The 18329-nt window shown below is 38.9% G+C and overlaps 1 protein-coding gene across 1 annotated transcript; it reads right to left on the bottom strand.

Moving 5' to 3' along the window:
- Positions 1-10448: 10448 nt before the first annotated feature.
- Positions 10449-17684, bottom strand: LOC102427683 (mpv17-like protein). Its single transcript, XM_014467051.2, has 3 exons — positions 17616-17684; positions 12427-12456; positions 10449-12006 (listed from the first exon to the last, which is right to left on the bottom strand). The coding sequence occupies exons 1-3, from the start codon at positions 17682-17684 to the stop codon at positions 11827-11829; spliced, it is 279 nt and encodes a 92-aa protein (XP_014322537.1). The 3' UTR covers positions 10449-11826.
- Positions 17685-18329: the final 645 nt, after the last annotated feature.

The following is an 18329-nucleotide window of genomic DNA, read 5'->3' as shown; positions in this document are numbered from 1 at the left end:
CCAAAAATGTCTCAACACTGCCAAATATTGCCTGGGTGGAGTGTTGCCAGATAAAAGTATAGAACTTCCAGTTAAAATAGAATTTCAGACAAATAACAAATAACTTTTATTCCTATGTCCAAAATGCAATACTTGGAATGTACTTATATTAAGAAATTTACTTGTTGTTTATCTGAAATTCAATTTTACCTGTATTTTTATTTGCTAAATCTGGCAACCCTACCTAAAGGGCAAAATCATCTCCAACTGAGAACTACTGCCCTTGATCTTAATTCCCACTCTCCACCTTTCCTCTCCTTCCTTCTCCATATGATTAAAGTTTAATGGCATATTTCACTAGCTGGTGAAAGAAAAGGACTGGTGACATGAGATGACTTGCGGACTACACTCAAAGAAATCTACACTCTTCAGTTTCAGGAAGTTTCTATGCATGAATGCAATTCATGCCAATATCAGTACTGAGTTAAGAGAAATCAACCAAGTATTTCTTGAATTCCTCTGAGCAAGCATTGGGCAGGAGAGATACAAAAGAAATGTAAAACATAGTCCTTAACTTCAATGAGCACTAATTTAGTTAGAAGAAAAGATAGCACACATGAGATGACTTATAATCTATAATAATAAAAATGTAATATGCAAATCGGCCAATCGGCCGAACAGCAGAACGACTGTCTGGACAACCACGCTATGACACACACTGGCACCAGGCCAGCCAAGGCAGGTGCGATGCAATTGGTCGCAGGGAGGGAGCCGGCCATCGCCCCATGATCGCTCACAGAGGGAGGCCCAGGACACCCTCTGCAGGGCAATCGATGGGGGTGGGGGGGTGGTGGCGGACGCAGGCAGCACTAGGCCAAGGCAGGTGTGGGCAGGCGGCAGGGCCTGGATGCTGGGGTCGTGAAGCCAGCAGCCAGAGCCGTGAGCCGGCAGCCAGGGGAAGGAAGGCCTTTCCCTTGCACAAATTTCATGCATCGGACCTCTAGTAGAAAATAATATAGAATTAAGAGCTAAATTGTGTGGCACAAACTACAAATGCTCTAAGAGTCAGGAGAAAAGTAGAATAAAAGCCAGAGAAGGCAGGGATGGTTTCATGGTGAAGGAGCTGGGGCTGGGCTTTGCAAACCAACTTTAAAATATAGAGTAGGTACTCAATTCAATAAATATTTGTTGCATAAATGGATACATAAATGAATGAGTAGTAGATGCTATAGTGAACTATTAACTTGAATTTCCAACCACCATCTATTGTAACATGGCCCTTCCCCAACCCCAGGAGCTCAGGGGAAGTAAAATACAGTAAAAAAAAAAAAAAGGGGGGGGGGTTTGGTGGTGAAATAACCCAGAAGTCAGTCAATTATTACCTTTTTTATTTCAAAACAGACTGGAAACTTATCATGGAAGGATGACTTTTAAATAGCTCTGAGTCCTGACCGGTTTGGCTCAGTGGATAGAGCGGCGGCTTGCGAACCGAAGGGTCCCGGGTTCGATTCCAGTCAAGGGCATGTACCTTGGTTGCGGACATATCCCCAGTGGGGGGTGTGCAGGAGGCAGCTGATCGATGTTCCTCTCTCATCGATGTTTCTAACTCTCCATCCCTCTCCCTTCCTCACTGTAAAAAATCAATAAAATATATTTTTAAAAATAAAATAAAATAAATAGCTCTGAGTCCGAAAACTTAGCTCTGAGTATTAAAAGTCAAGTCCCAAAGGGTTCAGGGCATTAAGTTTCTACAATGATTAATAGATGTGTGCAGTGTGTCCACAATTAATTGGTTACAGCCAGTTACAGATTTCTTTGTTCCTTCTCTACTCCCATTGCATCACTTGACTGAAAAAAAACAACACCCACATAGATTTCTTAACTGACGCCGGTGAAATGGAAACAGAGGTACCGAGGAGAAAGGTCCCTGGGGCTAGGAAGGAAGAGATCAGATCTGGAGAGACTGCGTGGAGAGGTGATGAGTCAGCACCGACAGCCCCTCCAGCCCCCACCCCCGTTTCTCTGGCGTGAACACTGGACCTCATCCACAAGGGAGAGAGCTGGGTCAAGGCTCACAGATGCCCAAGTCACTGCCTAAGCCAAAGCAGCTTTGGTCCATGGATGACAGTTCTCACTGCCTGCATGTTCACTTTCAGCAAGACAGACACATCTGTGGCTCAGACCTCTAAATTGCACTGTGTGGATAAATCCTGTTTTCCTTAACCCCTGGGAGAGGACAGAGGGATAGAAGGGAAAGCCTTCACAGCCCATACAGACTGGAGCCAGCACAAGGATGAAGTACTAATGGTAGCTCCCTCTCCCCAAAAAAGTTTGATTAAGAAGTAAAGTTTGGCCCAGCAGGTATGGCTCAGTGATTGAGTTTCGACCTATGAAGGGTTTGATTCCCAGTCAGGGCACATGCCCAGGTTTTGGGCTCAATCCCATGTGGGGCATGCTGGAGGCAGTCGATCAATGATTCTCTCTCTTCATTGATGTTTCTCTCTCCCTCTCTCTCTCTCCCTCTCCCTTCCTCTCTGAAATCAATTAAAAATATTTTTTTAAAAGCAGTAAAATTTGAATAAAAAAGAGACAAGGACACAGCATCCTAGAAGGGGACACAGAAGCAAATGTCAGATGTCCTGAGGGGACCACAGAGAAAGCCGTCTGTGGCAGGGGAAGCACAGAAACTGCTGACTTTACTTTTAACATTTGTCTGCACTTTTCATCATTCTTTCTACACATTCACATTTAAAAATTGCCTCCTCGAGCTTTCACTTTACAATTGACTATTTTTTTTTTAGCACAGTGAAAAGTTTTTCATTACTTCAGGTAAAAGCATAATTGTGCCAAACTGTTGAGAAGTGACTCAAGATGTATATATTGCTCTTACAATTTCTCCCAGAGGATAAAATAAACCGCTTTGCAAATTATTAGCTCTATTCAAAAATTTCACACATCTGCTACAGGTAATTCATTATTGGCCACAAGCTTGGAAATCGTAGTTCACTTTAGTATTACTTATCACCAAGGAACATAAACAGTCTGCAAAAATTTGACAGATTATAATTTCTACCTGGTAGGTTTATATCTTACAGTTCAGTAGATTGATTTAATACCTTGTGTCCCTTTATTAAATCCTCTAAATGTTATTAAGCATTTTTCACTGGCATCCAACCCATAATTTTTCCCACTTTCTTTTAGTAGCAGTAAAATAAAATAGGCAAAATGTACAAGAATCTTTACTGACATACAACCACCCCACCCCACCCCACCCAAGAGCATTCTCTTAATCTTCAATTTAGAGGCCCTCTATTGAAGAAATCAAGTGAACAGGGAATATTTTCAGTTTGGTTTAGTAGTTTTTATTTCAATTTTCTAATTTATAACCCATCACAGAAGACACTCAGATACAATGATGCATGAAAGTTTAACACACCTGAAACCTGAGCTCTACATGTAATTTAATTCATTCGTCCTATCCCTGTCAAATTATAGAACTAAAGGCTAAGTGTTGTGTACAAAGCAGGGAATTCCATCTCCCACACTCCAGATTAACTTCCTAATAGCGACTTACTATTCCCATTATACCCATAATAGTTTGATTATAATACTGAAACGACAAAAAGGGACCTAGAATGAAGATGCTATAAATTAGAGAAAGGGTCACCATAGAAAGACCTAATATGACCTTGAGGCAATGCATATATACATAAACAGAATAAATGTACAAATGTTTGTTAAACTCAACTCCATAACAATTCAACATACTTATCAAACGCTATATCCTCAGTTTCTTCATTGAATAGTTTTGGGGAAATCTTCAGTCAATACAATAGGAAGAATTTAAATCACAAAAGAAGAAACTAGGGGACTCCAGACGAAAGGAGCCACGTGAGCACTAGACGGTGGAAAAAGCAGCTTCAGTAATTGAAGATGAAGCCCAAGTTTGCCTCCTCAGTATTAATAAGGGAATCTTAACACTGCATCTTTTTCCTACTTATGCTCAGAAATAATGGTTTTTGAGAAGTCTCTTGGGAATGATGTTGATTCTAACTTTTCAGCTTTATGAATACATACATACTAGTACATAGGAAATGGGCCAAACGTTTGGAAGAATTCAGTAAGTAACAAAGAACGCATAAACCGATCAGGACAACTTGTATCTCAGTCCAAAGTAAAGGCATAAATCTTGCATTTGCAAGAAAGACGATTAGGAAAGATTACAAGATGTAAATCTCATTTCCTTTACGTGTTTCCCAGAACATTCGTATCGCCAATAACACAAAAATGCTAGTCATATGCTGTACGTAACTAAAACTCATTTTTCATATACACCGAATTGTACTATACCAAAAATTTAATATATACATTTCATACATGAAATTTAAACTTAAAAATGAAGCAACTAACCCCTTACCACACAAAATATGAAAAGAGTGTTCTGGCTCCATGACTCAGGGGAAAAGGACTCAGACACAAGTGTTAGACAATGAACCAATACAGCTTTCGTCATGAATACTAAAGAGGCAATATTCAACATGCAGGTGTTTGATCAACTATTTGACCTTGGCATACAGAGCTACAATATCAATTGCATTCCAAGTCCTTCTCTGAGAAGCATCATGAAGCACTGCAATATCTCAGCAACAAAAGGGCTTGCAGTCTAACTGGAATCAATTCTCAGCTCCCAACATTCACAGAATTCACAACATACATATTTCATCCACTGTCAACCTGAAGTGGAAATGGAGTCCGTTTTGTTATTTGGCAATTATCTAGCTACCTGGCTGAATTCCCATTTTCAAATCAGAGAGATTTGGGGTCCGATAGAGAGGCTGTGGAATAGGAATGGGTGACAGCCTATATATTATGATTTCAGGGGTCCCAGGAGGTAACGTTCAGTGTCATTCTGTTACAATTGTGAGCTGGTGGTCATCACCCACAGACAACCACCCTGCGTGAACCACATACCACAAAATATTAGCATACATAAGCAAGGGTGTGTTTGCTCTTCAAACAGAACCAATAGGATGTGTATATAGATTTATGATAAGGAACTGGATCATGTGAATATGGAGGCAAGTCCCAAGATCTGCAAGGTGAATCACGGATTGGGGACCCAGGAAAACCAATGGTGTCTTTCTAGTCTGTGTCTGAAGGCCTGAGAACCAGGAGAACTGATGTAGTCGTTCCTACCTGAAGGCAAACAGGCTCGAGACGCAGGAAAAGCCAATGTTTCAGTTCAAGTTTGACGTCAAGATGTGAAGAGATGGTTTTCTGAGGGACATGTGCCAGATGGGCGAAGGGAACCAAAGCCCACAAGTCATAACCATCCCCAAGAAAACACAATTTTCTGAGCCTGGGGCCACACTAGGGGAAGGTCTGGGCTGTGCCAATCTTGGCAGGACAGCTGCCTACATATGGGGATGAAAATGGAAAGGTGATCAGTCCAGATTTCTCAGCACCAGTCAAGAGGCAAAGGGCAGCAAATAGGCAATCCATAAACTACCACAATTCATTCAACAGTGTTACAGAGTTTCTGCTATGTGCTGGACATTTCAGATACAAATATGAATATGAAACACATTCTTCCCTCCAGAAGCTCACAATCGGGAAGGAAATACAATATGCAAACAGATAATGATCATCCACTTTGGAAAGTTCACAGCATATGGCAATGATCTTTGCCAGGCTGGTTTAATCCAAAGGGAAGTATATGGCACAATGTAAAGTGTATCATAATGTAAAGTGCTGAAAATACACCCTCTTCTCTCCACCCGCTCCCACCCAGCAATAATTCCTGAAATTCTATCCGGATTTGTTTGTGTTAATTAAAAACAAACAAACAAACAAACAAAAAACTCAGCTAGAAAGACTGTCATCCTAAACCTACTTTTCTACATTTAGCTGAAATCACCCACATGAAGAGAACAGGAGTTTAGGAAAATAGAGCACTATAGCCAGAGAGAATGCAGGGGAAAGGGACCTAGAGGAAGGAGAGGACTTCTGAAAAGAAAGAGAAAATGCAGCCCTGGCCTGTGTGACTCAGGGGTTGGAGCGTTGGCCAAAGCACAGAGGGATTGGGGGTTCTATTCCTGGTCAAGGCACTTACCTGGGTTGCAGGTTCGATCCCTGTCCCCTGTCAGGGGGTAGTCAGGAGGCAGCCAAGGATGTTTGATATCTCTCTCTTTCTCTCCCCTCTCTCTCTCTCCCTTCCACTCTCTAAAAATCAATGGAGCCCTAACCGGTTTGGCTCAGGGGATAGAGCGTTGGCCTGCGAACTGAAGGGTTCCAGGTTTGATTCCGATCAAGGGCATGTACCTTGGTTGCGGGCACATCCTCAGTGGGGGGTGTGCAGGAGGCAGCTGATCAATGTTTCTCTCTCATGGATGTTTCTAACTCTCTATCCCTCTCCCTTCCTCTCTGTAAAAATCAATAAAATAAATAAAAAATAAAAATCAATGAAAAAAATATCCTCAGATACAGATTAACAACAACAAAAAGAAGAAAGGGAAGTGCAAACCCAAAATCTTTAGGCATAAGAAATCCATTAATTTCCTTTCAGAGGAACCTAATTTCAAATGGAAGCTGCCTCCAGAATGTTTACTCACTTCAACATTCTCCCTAGGGTTGATCCTTTTACCTTTTCTTTCCCCGAGGAAAGAAGAGACCCAATGAGGGGTCTTTGCCACCATCTCTACAAAGCATAGCAATCATGTCACTTATATGTCTCATCCCTACCCTCTCCACAATTATCCTGCTTTCCTGGAGTGTTTGTGTGGTCATGGTCGGGGGCGGGGGGCATTAAAAACAGAAGACAGTTTGATATGGCCATTTGCCAAAAAAAGAGAGGAAAATATGGGTGAATAAATATTCACTTAAGGAAGACAGGCTTACAAAGGAAAAAGGAACTAGAAAAAGAAAGATTTTAATATCTGCCAAAATGTTACTCAGTTATTATTCTCTTCTACTCACTTGGTTGGTCACTATTCACAGATCTTTATCTGTTCTTTATCTTTAAACTCCAGATTTTTCCTTTCACTTACCGGCCATTGAAAGTATTAAAAGAAAAAAATTCAATCACTTTTTAATTGCATTTTCTGTTATTTGGTTCCTTTAGATTCTAAACATTATGCACAAAACTAGATTAAATGTAGCCAATGCAAGGTTAAAAGCTTCATGCACAAAAATCCATTAACTTTCTAATACTTTCAGCAGATGAACCTAATTTCAAATGAAAGCTGCCTCCAGAAAATATTGTTAAGCCTGTCTGGATACAATTTGTTTTGGCAAACACTCTGTAGAAAATTCCACTGAACTAAATTTAAATTGCCCATGGAGCAAAAAGTATTTTTGAACAGCTTTAGATGAATCCTAAAGGCTGACGATGCTTGGAAGAAAAACAGTCAAGAAAGTATATGGCAATGATGGATGGGTTAGAAATTGTAGTTCTGGGTAATTTGTCTCAACTAAAGAGACTATCTACATTTAATTTGATGAACAGTTTATCTTGAGGCCTATTTAGGTGCAACCTGAAATACCAAAACTAAATCTCTTTATCTATAGGTTTTATTGTGAAAAAATAAAACAAAATTTTCCTGGGTTCCATTCCGGTCAAGGGCACATGCCCGGGTTGCGGGCTCCATCCCCAGTAGGGGGCGTGCAGGAGGCAGCCGACCAATGATTCTCTCTCATCATTGATGTTTCTATCTCTCTCTCCCTCTCCCTTCCACTCTGAAATCAATAAAAATATATTTTTTAAAAAGTATTAAAAACTAAAATTATAGTTATTAATGAAGTACTAGAATGTAAAACTATCGTTTAGTAGCTGCAATCCCTTTCATTCATTAGCTTTCCTATTGTGGTCCAAAGAGTATCCATACATTATAAGATAAAGTTTTCCCAGAGCACCCTTCATTTATAGGAACCCCTAAATGCCAAATTTCGCTGACTGGATAGTGGGCAAATAATCCATTATTCTGTACACTGAATCACCTTACTGAACAGATTTTGTGGGAAATATTTTCACATGCCACTCAAAGTTGGTATTAGAACATTGCCTAATTCTCTCTCACCAAACCAACTATGCTATAGGTAAAAGGAAATTAGCTTTTATTAATTACAAGTACACTGGATAGAAACATCTACATTATTCAAAGTTGAGGAGTGGGTGATGGAAATGTCCCTCTGTGTTAGAGCTCAAATGACTTTTCTTTCTTTCTTTTTTTTTAAATATATTTTTGTTGATCTCAGAGAGGAATGGAGAGGAAGAGAGAGATAAGGAGCATCACTGATGAGAGTCATTGATCGGCTGCCTCCTGCACGCCCCACACTGGGGACTGATCCTGCAACCCGGGCATGTGCCCTGATCGGGAATCGAAACCTGACCTCTTGGTTCATAGGTCGATGCTCAACCACTGAGCCACACTGGCTAGGCTGCCTTTTCTTTCTCTTTGCTCTCTTTCAGGATCTCATCTCACCTGATCCTACCATCACCCTCCGCTTCACAGACCTTTAGACTCTTGTGACTTTCCATCCTTTAAGACCCAACTCAGACATCACCTCCATGAAGCCTTCCCAGGGCACCATGACTTCAAAGCACCTACTGCTTCTGCCGTTAACCTATGGCTGGGTGGCAATAGTTGAGTAATATTCAAGCTTTCTATTGACCACTTGTTACAGATGCTGCTCAAGCAACTAGTGATGAATTAGATTAGACGTCCTGAGAACCAGATTATCTTTTTTTTTTTTTAACTTCTACTCCCAATTAGATCATGAACTTCTTTTAACACAGTTACCATCCTGTTGTTTATCCTCTTTACATCCCATTTAGTAACCTTTGTTATAAGGGTGGTTGCATCCATTTGTGTATAAGGAAAGCTCTCCCCTGAATTGAGAAACCATTTTCAACTACTTTTGTAAGAGGCCTGTCTCAGAGACTAGAAATGGAAACCAGCAGTCCAGCAGGATGAGGCTTGGGCACTCCTGATTTTAATGGTAGCAGCAGGGCCAACTGTATTATCATACAGTGACAACCAGGGAGTCAGAAAAGAATACCAGGAAGGAGCCACTAGAGCCACAGGGACAAATACGCCAAACGCCTGGACCTCGGACAGGATTTGTGATCTCTGAGTTCAAAGCTAACTATGAGAGGATCAGAAATCCATATTCTGTAAGCTTTTTTAAAGAAACTCTTTTGACATCCTCCAAATTTCCCTTTTGTTTTCTACACATAGGAGGTGAAGTTGCTTTGAAAATCCAGTCTACCTCAACTCCATTAAGGGAAAGGAATTATAGGTTTTGCCCTTGCCAGAGCAAACATAGAGCCAAAACATGGTAGGGCAACACACAACCAAGTTAAAGAAGGCTTATGGAACAGGGTAATCTGGAGGAAGGGGGCGGCCACCTGCCTGGTTCTAAACACTAGAAGGTCTAGAGCAGGGGTGGGCAAACTTTTTGACTCGAGGGCCACAATGGGTTCTTAAACTGGACCGGAGAGCCGGAACAAAAGCATGGATGGAGTGTTTGTGTGAACTAATATAAATTCAAAGTAAACATCATTACATAAAAGGGTATGGTCTTTTTTTTTTTTAGTTTTATTCATTTCAAACGGGCCGGATCCGGCCCACGGGCCGTAGTTTGCCCACGGCTGGTCTAGAGTGTGTTTTACCAAGATTGGCAGCATTTTAAAACAGATAAACATTGTATTATTTGCATTAAGAACTGAAAGTGGCCCAGCTGCGGTGGCTCAGTGATTGAGCATCGACCTATGAACAAGAAGGTTGGGGTTCGATTCCCGGTCAGGGCACATGCCCAGGTTGCAGGCTCAATCCCCAGAGTGGGGCGTGCAGGAGGCAGCCAATCAATGATTCCCTCTCATCATTGATGTTTCTATCTCTCTCCCTCTCCCATCCTCTGAAATAAATAAAAAAATATATTTTTTAAAACTGAAAGTGTATTATCTGCAAAAATTTAGAGAAGCCATGCTAAATATTTTCTATATTACAGGGTGACACATTATTGAGTAAAGATTATCATACTTTCATGAATAAAAAACTCCTTTCTCCTTAACAGTATCAACAAGGTCTGTTTTCCCAATTGCTTTTGTACAATATGCAAACACACTTTTCCCATCATAAAATAATGCTGAACTCCAGCTAAAAGATTACAGGTAGTACTTTCAATAGTTACTCTACATATACTTTTTTAATGACAAAATTTGTCTTATGCGTTGTAAAATAACTTTTCTGTGGCATTAACTACTTTTAAAACAATGCAAACAGTAAATTGTTTTATTTTTTATTAAATTTATTGGGGTGACATTGGTTAATAAGATCATATAGGTTTCAAGTGTACATTTCTGTGACACATGACCTGTGTACTGCATTGTGTGCCCAGCACCCAAAGTTAAATCATCTTCCATCACCATATATTTGATCCCCTTTTCCTTTTACTGCTCCCGATCCCTTCCCTTTGGTAACCACCATACTGTTGTTTATTTCTATGAGTTTCAGTTTTATACCCCACATATGAATGAGATAACATGGTTCTTAGCTTTTTCTGACTGACTTATTTCGCTTAGCATAATATTCTCAAGATCCATCCATGTTATTTTATCTAGAAATTTCCTACCGTTGTCCCAATAATGTAAAATAAAATTAATCATATACTTAAAAGTTATGACATAAATTTATATTACAAATGATATGCTCATAATTTTAAGTATAGCTCATTAAATTAATCTTAAATATAAGTTCTCAAGATAAATTTATTAACACTTTAGTGCTTCACATCTTAAATTTGTGCAATACTCCATTGGAAGCAACAGAATTGTGGTTCAGTTCTTAGGTGAAATTTGCTGAAACTTCTTGAGATTTTCATATAATTTTAAACCCACTTGTTTTGAGGTGAGACAAACAGTAAATCTGAAAGACTGAATCAAGTTTCTCTTATCTACCTTAAAGATTACCTATAAAACTTTAGTTTAAAACATTGATTTTAAAAAATATAACATCAGCATGAGATATGGGGTAACTTTTTCCTAAAAACCTACAAAATAGAGTTCTTCCTTACAAAGGATGAGAAATTATTCTTTTTTTCCCCAAAAAAACTTCACTCAGTATATTTCTCTAAGAAGTCAAATTTCATATGGGGTACTGAATATGCTCAAAACTATAAAACATTAGCTAAAAAGTACTTAACTTAGAAATTACAAAAATAGAAAATGCCAATGAACTATATTCTATACAGGGCACACCAATCATACACTATTTTTTATGATTTAAAGTATACTTATAGAACTTTAGTCTCAGCAAAAAAATGATTATATAGTATTGGGGTGGAGGAAATCTGGTTATTCAATCTTGACTTTGATTGAGTTCCATGTAAATAGAAATTTACTATTAAGAACTACTTTTGGTATAAAAGGTAATCAGATCCAAAAGTGTTTAGGAATAACCTGAGATGTTAGAAAAGAGATGTATACAATCAAAACAGGCTCCTTAAATGGCATTAATAATTAAATGCATTAAATATAATCAAATGGCATTAAAATATTAGAATAGAAATAGTAACTATTATTAAATGCCATTTTGCCACTGATACTGGTATTTACCAAAGTATTGAAGAAGTGAAAATATTAGAGAAGTAATACTTTCAGGTAGAATGAGGAAAAAAAAGGTTTGGATAAAATTTAAAGTACTTATTGATAATTAAGAAACGAGTGGGTCTAGGAGTAGTAATTCTTCCAAATGGAGCACATACTGCAGGCAAGTAGAGTATTTTATCAGTAGGCAACTCACTGCAATTAAAAAAAAATATTGTCACTTTCAGGGAATCCTTGACTCCTCATTTCTCTGGGGGCTTTTCAAATTCGTTGGCCTTCTTTTGATGAAGGAATGTGAAAACAGACGTCAATGTGCCATCGCCACTCTGTTGTGAATAGCAAAGGAAGGTGGCCCACAGAAAACCATAGAGTCCCGTGTAAGCTGTTCTCCACTGAATAGGAACAAGGCAGAAGTTGGTAAGCTGTAACAGAAAGAGGATGTTAGGACTGTATAAACCAGTGATGGCGAACCTATGACACGCCTGTCAGAGGTGACACGCGAACTCATCTTTTTGGTTGATTTTTCTTTGTTAAATGGCATTTAAATATATAAAATAAATATCAAAAATATAAATCTTTGTTTTACTATGGTTGCAAATATTAAAAAATTTCTATATGTGACACGGCACCAGAGTTAAGTTAGGGTTTTTCAAAATGCTGACACGCCGAGCTCAAAAGGTTCGCCATCACTGGTATAAACCAAAGCCAGGAGTTAGCATTCTGAGTGGTTTAAAACTCACCTGAATAGGGAACATTTGAGATCTTGCTCCCAGGCATATGTCATCAGTTCGGTTTAAATAAACTTTTATAAGAATTTAAAGAACTAAAAAAAAAAAACTCACCTGTACAAAAGGCCAGTACATCAGACCAGTCTGGAATTTAAAAATATATATATTAGAATGCCTTTTAATCACAGTTCGTTCCATAAAAGATTAAGAAATACCAGGCAGCTAGTATTCGGAGGTGGTATTTTATTTCAGACTAAGCCGATTAAATTAGACTACTTAAGGTCCCTTGCATATAACAGGGTGGGGAGTTGTGGGAAAAGCTGTTAGGTACAAGACATTTATACTAGTTATATTCCCAGATCCAGAATGTAAAGTCTACCAGAATCACTATCAATCCTGTTAGACAGCTGCTTTCAAAATAACAACATATATTTATATATTGCAATTTTCCTGTTAGCCCAAGCAAATGATAGAAACATATTTATAAAAGGATCATCAATAAATTTTTAAAAGTATACCAAATCCATTCTTTATGGAATGACTTGGTTGATTAAAATATATTGTTAAATATATTTTACTATTTCATGTGATAGAATAAGTTTAGCTGACATTTTTGTTTTTTTTACAAAATATTTTAAGATAGGTTTATTTTAACAGGCTTTAACCTGTACATTCTGACAAAAATGGTCATCATTATGGATTTTTTTCAAAGCTACAAGTCTTGGTATGTAAATTATACCTAAAAAAAAAAAAGGTTTTAAAAAACAGTCCTTAAAGGTAGTATTACACTAGTAATATAAAGGTGGTATTACTTTCTTTTTTATTTTACTAACTTGTACTAGTATTTCCTAAAGTTTCTACAATAAACCATTTCAATAAAAGCTGTTTAAAATATATACTCATTTAAGAATTTACCATTTTAGCAAAAAGGATCAGAAGAGTAAACTCATCCAAACATGGCTTTACTTCTTATGGCAATATTTTTCTTTCAGAACATAACATCACCTAGGATATTGCATTGCACAGATCCTGGTCTCCCCATTCCCCACTAAAAGGGAAAAGGACTCCTCAAAGAAATGGCTGGTCCCAGGGCTGGGGCAGGGCAAGTAAAGATAGAAGGTAAGCCAGGGATATCTTGTTATGAAAGTAAGGAAGTGATTTTTTTATTTAAAAAGTGGGAGTCCCTGGCCAGGTGGCTCAGTTTGTTGGAGCATGGTCCCAAACACCAAAAGGTTAAGGATTCGATTCCCAGTCAGGGCACATACCTAGGTTTCGGGTTTGACCCCCAGTCAGGACATGCCCAGGAGACAACCAATCAATGTTTCTCTCACATCAATATTTCTCTCTCTCTCTCTCTCTCTCTCTCTCTCTCTCTCTCTCTCTCTTTCTCTCTTCCTTGCTCTAAAATTAATTTAAAAAAACAAACATTAATTTTAAAAAATAAACATTAATTTTAAAAAACAAACATATCCTCAGGTGAGGATTAAAAAAACAAACAATGGATGTCACTAGAACATAGGAGCCAGCTTGAAGGGACTCTCACTGGCCAAATCCCAGACACTCAAGCACCAAAGATAATTACACACAGTAATGAATCGTAAGACACTGAAAAAATGAGAATCCTTGAGTCCAAGCTGATAATAGAGAAATGAATAAATAACTGGAATACAAGAGCAGGCATTTGTTTACAGATCTCTGAGCGCCACCTGGTAAATGTGGAACCGGTGCTGCAGTTGGAAACTCATCATTTGGCAACCATCACAACGGCCAAGACTGGTTCAGGCAGAATTCGGGTGCCAAATCTGGGGGTGGGGTGGAATATTCTGATGGGGAGCAGGATATTTATTCGCATGGTCTTAAAGTGCCTCCCTACAGATTGCTTATTAGCTTCAAGGGGAAAAATAGTGAGTAGACAGTGGAAAAATCAGACACCTTGTCATCTCCAACCAGAGACAGAAGCACCTTCTGCTGTGATAACCTTGAGGAGGACACATCAGCATAGATGGGGTGTTCCAGCCAGGAATGTATCACCTTCATCTAATCATGAGAAAACAATAGACATCCCCCCCACCCGCCGCCCACAAAAGCAAATGCTTTGCGTGTGTTTTTAAGAGAGGACTATATTCTTCAAAGATATCAGTGTTGCCATAGATTTTAAAAGAGCTAAGACAATGTTCCCAATTAATGGGAGCTAAAAAGACATAGGAACTAAATGCATTGCCTGATCCTAGACTGGATCCTGTACTGGAAGGAAAAGATGGTCAATGGGCAAAAATGGAATATGGATGGTAGGAGATATAAAAAGATTATTATCATTGTTAAATGTATTGAAGTTGATAACTATGCTGTGGTTATATGAGAGTATCTTTATCCTTAGAAAATAGATACTTGAGTATCTAGAGGTAAATGGTAATTCTGTGTGTAACTAACTCAAATGATTCAGAAAAACTTATCAGATAGAAAGATAGACAGATGGATAGATAGAGCAAGCAAATAATAAATGGGGCAAAATGCTAATAGGTGAATTTGGATAAAGGGCATATGGATATTTTTTCCACATTAATAAGTGATTTATTTACAACTATGACAAGGCAATTCCAAGGGTTAGGAGACTCTATAATGGGCATAAGTAGTCAGAAAAGGCTTCCTTAGGAAATGATGTGTAAGCTGAGGTCCGAAGGAAGGGGAGGTGTGAGTCTGGGAAAGGCTGGGGTGGGAAGAGGCTGCCATGTTCCAGGAACTGAAAAATTCAAGAGCGGTTGAGGTACAGAGTGGAGAGAGGGAGGCATGAGATGAGGTTGGGCCAGGAGCCCATGGCTGAACAGAACCACCTCTCAGAGGGCAAGTTCCTGGACTCCTGGGTTGGCCTCTCATGCATGTTTTGAGTGTTTGGCACAGTGTCAGAGCAATCAAAGGTGGTGTTAACTTCCCACCGAATATTTGAGGGGCAAGTTCTCTTTTTACAGGCAGGTCTCTTCCTCCAGGAGTTCAAGTTCATTTCCAAATCCTCAGCTTTGGCATGGTGTTGGTGTCAGCACACAGTAGCTGCTGTCAGACTCACACGAGATTCAGGGAGGAGCCAGGAAAAGGGTCAGCCAAGGCCCAAGGGGTCCAGGTCTGGACCAGGCGCACTGTAGACTCCACATGTCTGGTGGTGCCATTGGTAGAACTTCTGGGAGAAGCCGTCAAAGGAGGACCAGAGACTCCAGTGACTGGAACTGAGCACCTCCCTCTTCAAGGAGACTGAGCTCCCCAGAGGTGACCTGGCCCACCATTCAGTCCACCCATATGGGTATTATTGGAACTGTTCTTATTACTTTTCTGTAATTTTAAAATTATATCCATATTAAAGCTTTTTAAAACTATATAAAAGAGAAGAATGTGTTATCAGATATATTTCTAAGAGATAATATATCTGAACTGCCATGTTGCAGGTGGTGAAAGGAGACAGAAATTGCATGCCATCTGTGCAAAAAAAAAAAAAAAAACAACCAAAAAAACACACACAAAAAAAAGCTCAAGTACTATGTACATGTAAACTACAAATAAACTAGAGATGTCCTTCCACCTTCATCAAAAGAACATGGATTGGACAGGGGGATAATTCCTTAGCAACAAAGAACCAATTCTACTCTCGCACACCCCTTGGGCTATTAGAGTCTTCTGTGACAGATTCCTTTGGGTGCTTCTTTTCCTCTGTGCTCCTGTCATTAGTCAAGCTTCTATCAAAAGCCTAGCTTTATCCCAATTTCTTCCATATCTATTATCTCTAGCTCTGAGTTCTCCTCTGTACATCTGGACATCTCCCTTTGAATATCCTAAAAGCATCTGGAATTCAACATTTGCCATACTGAACTCAACTATCTTGTTTCTCAAATTGGATCACTGTCCTCTATGTCCTATCTCGGGTTCCTTAAGTCACAACCTGTGGGTCATCCTAGATGTGTCCTTGCCCATAACCCCAATTTCCAATCACCCAGACCTACCTATTTTGCCTCCTAAGTATTTCTCAAATCATTCCTATTCCTACTCCTTCATTATTTCTCATGTGAACTTGGTTACAACAGCCCCCTTATTTGGTTTCTCTTGCCACTACTATTATTGGAGTTCAAGATCCTTAGCATGGCATTCAACATGCAAAAAAGATAACCCACATGTCTTCATTAAGGGAAGAGAATCTGAAACATCTACACATCCCTGCCTAAAGCCCCTTTCTTTCACAATTCTGCTTGCTTGCTCGTTTTATAAAGGTTTGATGTACATATTTCCATAGGATCTATGGCATCATGGGAAAACTTGTTCCTTTTTCCAAAATAAAACAGAAGAAAATCACATTTGGATGTCCCCATGGGAGCACAATTTCTGCCCTAAGAGAAGTAACAGGAGGAATTTTTTTTTAACTAAGAAAATTCATAAAAACAGCAGTACTCTTCCCCATGAAAGAAAGAACTGCCCCTAGCATAGGAGCTCAGGGGAAGCAAGTGGCTTCAATCCTCCCTGACGTCTGCCTCCAGCCATTAAGGGGGTGATGCTGGTTCTGGGGCTTCGTGTCATGCAATAGAAGATGCTAGAAGCAGTGTAGGCAATTGCTAGGTGTGCTTGACACTGTTCCTGATAGGGAATTAAGTACATGTGAAGTCCTAGGCCAGTCTGTGTATATTCTATAATCCTGAAAATTCACCTCATTGTGATGAATAGAATCAAACATGCTCTAGGCCGAGGTGGAAAGCATCTCTGATTTTGCCAAGCTCTAAGGATCCTGCCAACAAATCTTCACTGAATTAATTAATGTTTGTCAGACTGGACTATGTATACCTGTATTGAGCAAACAGTACAACAGGTGACTTGCTTCAAGCCTAGACATGACCCTGGGGAGTACCATCTTTCTCTGTAAATACTTTGCAACGTTAAGAAGGTTCCTTTCACAGCGACTCAGCAGAATGCACATCTGGAAACCTCGACTGTGAATGTGGGAATGATTCCACTCACATTCTAGGCTTTTTGCAATAAACTCTTTGATTCTGAGATTCACTAAATTATAATCACTAGTAAGAGTAAATATAGGAACATCAGGAATCATGGTGAACACTGAATACAATTCAGAGACTCTCAGGTAGACACTCTTAAAGCTTCTTTTCATTCGATTCATCTATCAAAATCAATGTAATATTTCTGTTAAAATGTTGTAGCCTTGTGCTAACCAACTGTAGCCCTAATTTAATAATATTTGTATTAAAATGTATTTAATGTTAAAAATGTACAAAAACATTTTGGTTTTTTCCATTTTCAAAAGTCTGTCTTACCTTATATGTATTCCAGAATTTCTGTTTCAGGTCCAAAAATATGTCATCCTTTCCTTGGAGAATACTCATACCTATTTGCAAAAACACAAATCAAAAGACTTTTAAAAGATTAAATAGGAAGAATACTGTAAAAGAGTTCAAGTTTCCTATTTCTATATGTAAAGTAACCACCACTACCACTCACTCAATATGTCCTTTCTGACTCAACATAGAAAAGAGAATATCTCCACTCTAAAACTAGATAAATTGTTAAAGGAATGATAAATATGAAGTGAGATTAGTAGGGTATAAAAGTTATAGGGGAATGATTTTTTTTATTATTTTTTAATGTTTAAAAAAATTGATTTCAGAGAAGAAGGGAGAGGGAGAACGAGATAGAAACATTAATGATGAGAAAGAATCATTGATCGGCTACCTCCTGCATACCCCCCACTGGGGATCAAGTCCGAAACTCAGACATATGCCCTGACCAGGAATCTAATTGTGACCTCCTGGTCCATAGGTCGATGCTCAACTGCTGAGCCATGCCTGGCAGGCATAGAGGAATGATTTTTTTAAAAAAAAAACTAAGAAAATTCATAAAAACAGAAGTGTTAGGATAGTGAGACCATTGGTGACTTTTTTTTTCTCTCCCTTTCAAATTTTCTGTGAAATGCTTAAAATTTTTAAAACTTAATTACCTTTTTTTTAAAAAAAAAAAGGCTAACGGGGGGG

This window comes from Myotis lucifugus, unplaced genomic scaffold (assembly GCF_000147115.1).
Source record: "Myotis lucifugus unplaced genomic scaffold, Myoluc2.0 scaffold_376, whole genome shotgun sequence".
Classification (NCBI taxonomy): Eukaryota; Metazoa; Chordata; class Mammalia; order Chiroptera; family Vespertilionidae; genus Myotis; species Myotis lucifugus.
Note: the sequence above shows the minus strand (reverse complement) of the source record. Positions and strands in the feature narration are given on the sequence as shown.

Bases quoted from the DNA above. Each gene is read 5' to 3' on its own strand.
- LOC102427683 (XM_014467051.2), bottom strand. From the start codon at position 17,684: ATGAGTATTCTCCAAGGAAAGGATGACATATTTTTGGACCTGAAACAG. The intron at 12,457-17,615 runs GTAAGACAGACT...TTTAAATTCCAG, and splicing joins AATTCTGGAATACATATAAG to ACTGGTCTGATGTACTGGCC. The intron at 12,007-12,426 runs GTGAGTTTTTTT...TTTCTGTTACAG, and splicing joins TGTACTGGCCTTTTGTACAG to CTTACCAACTTCTGCCTTGT.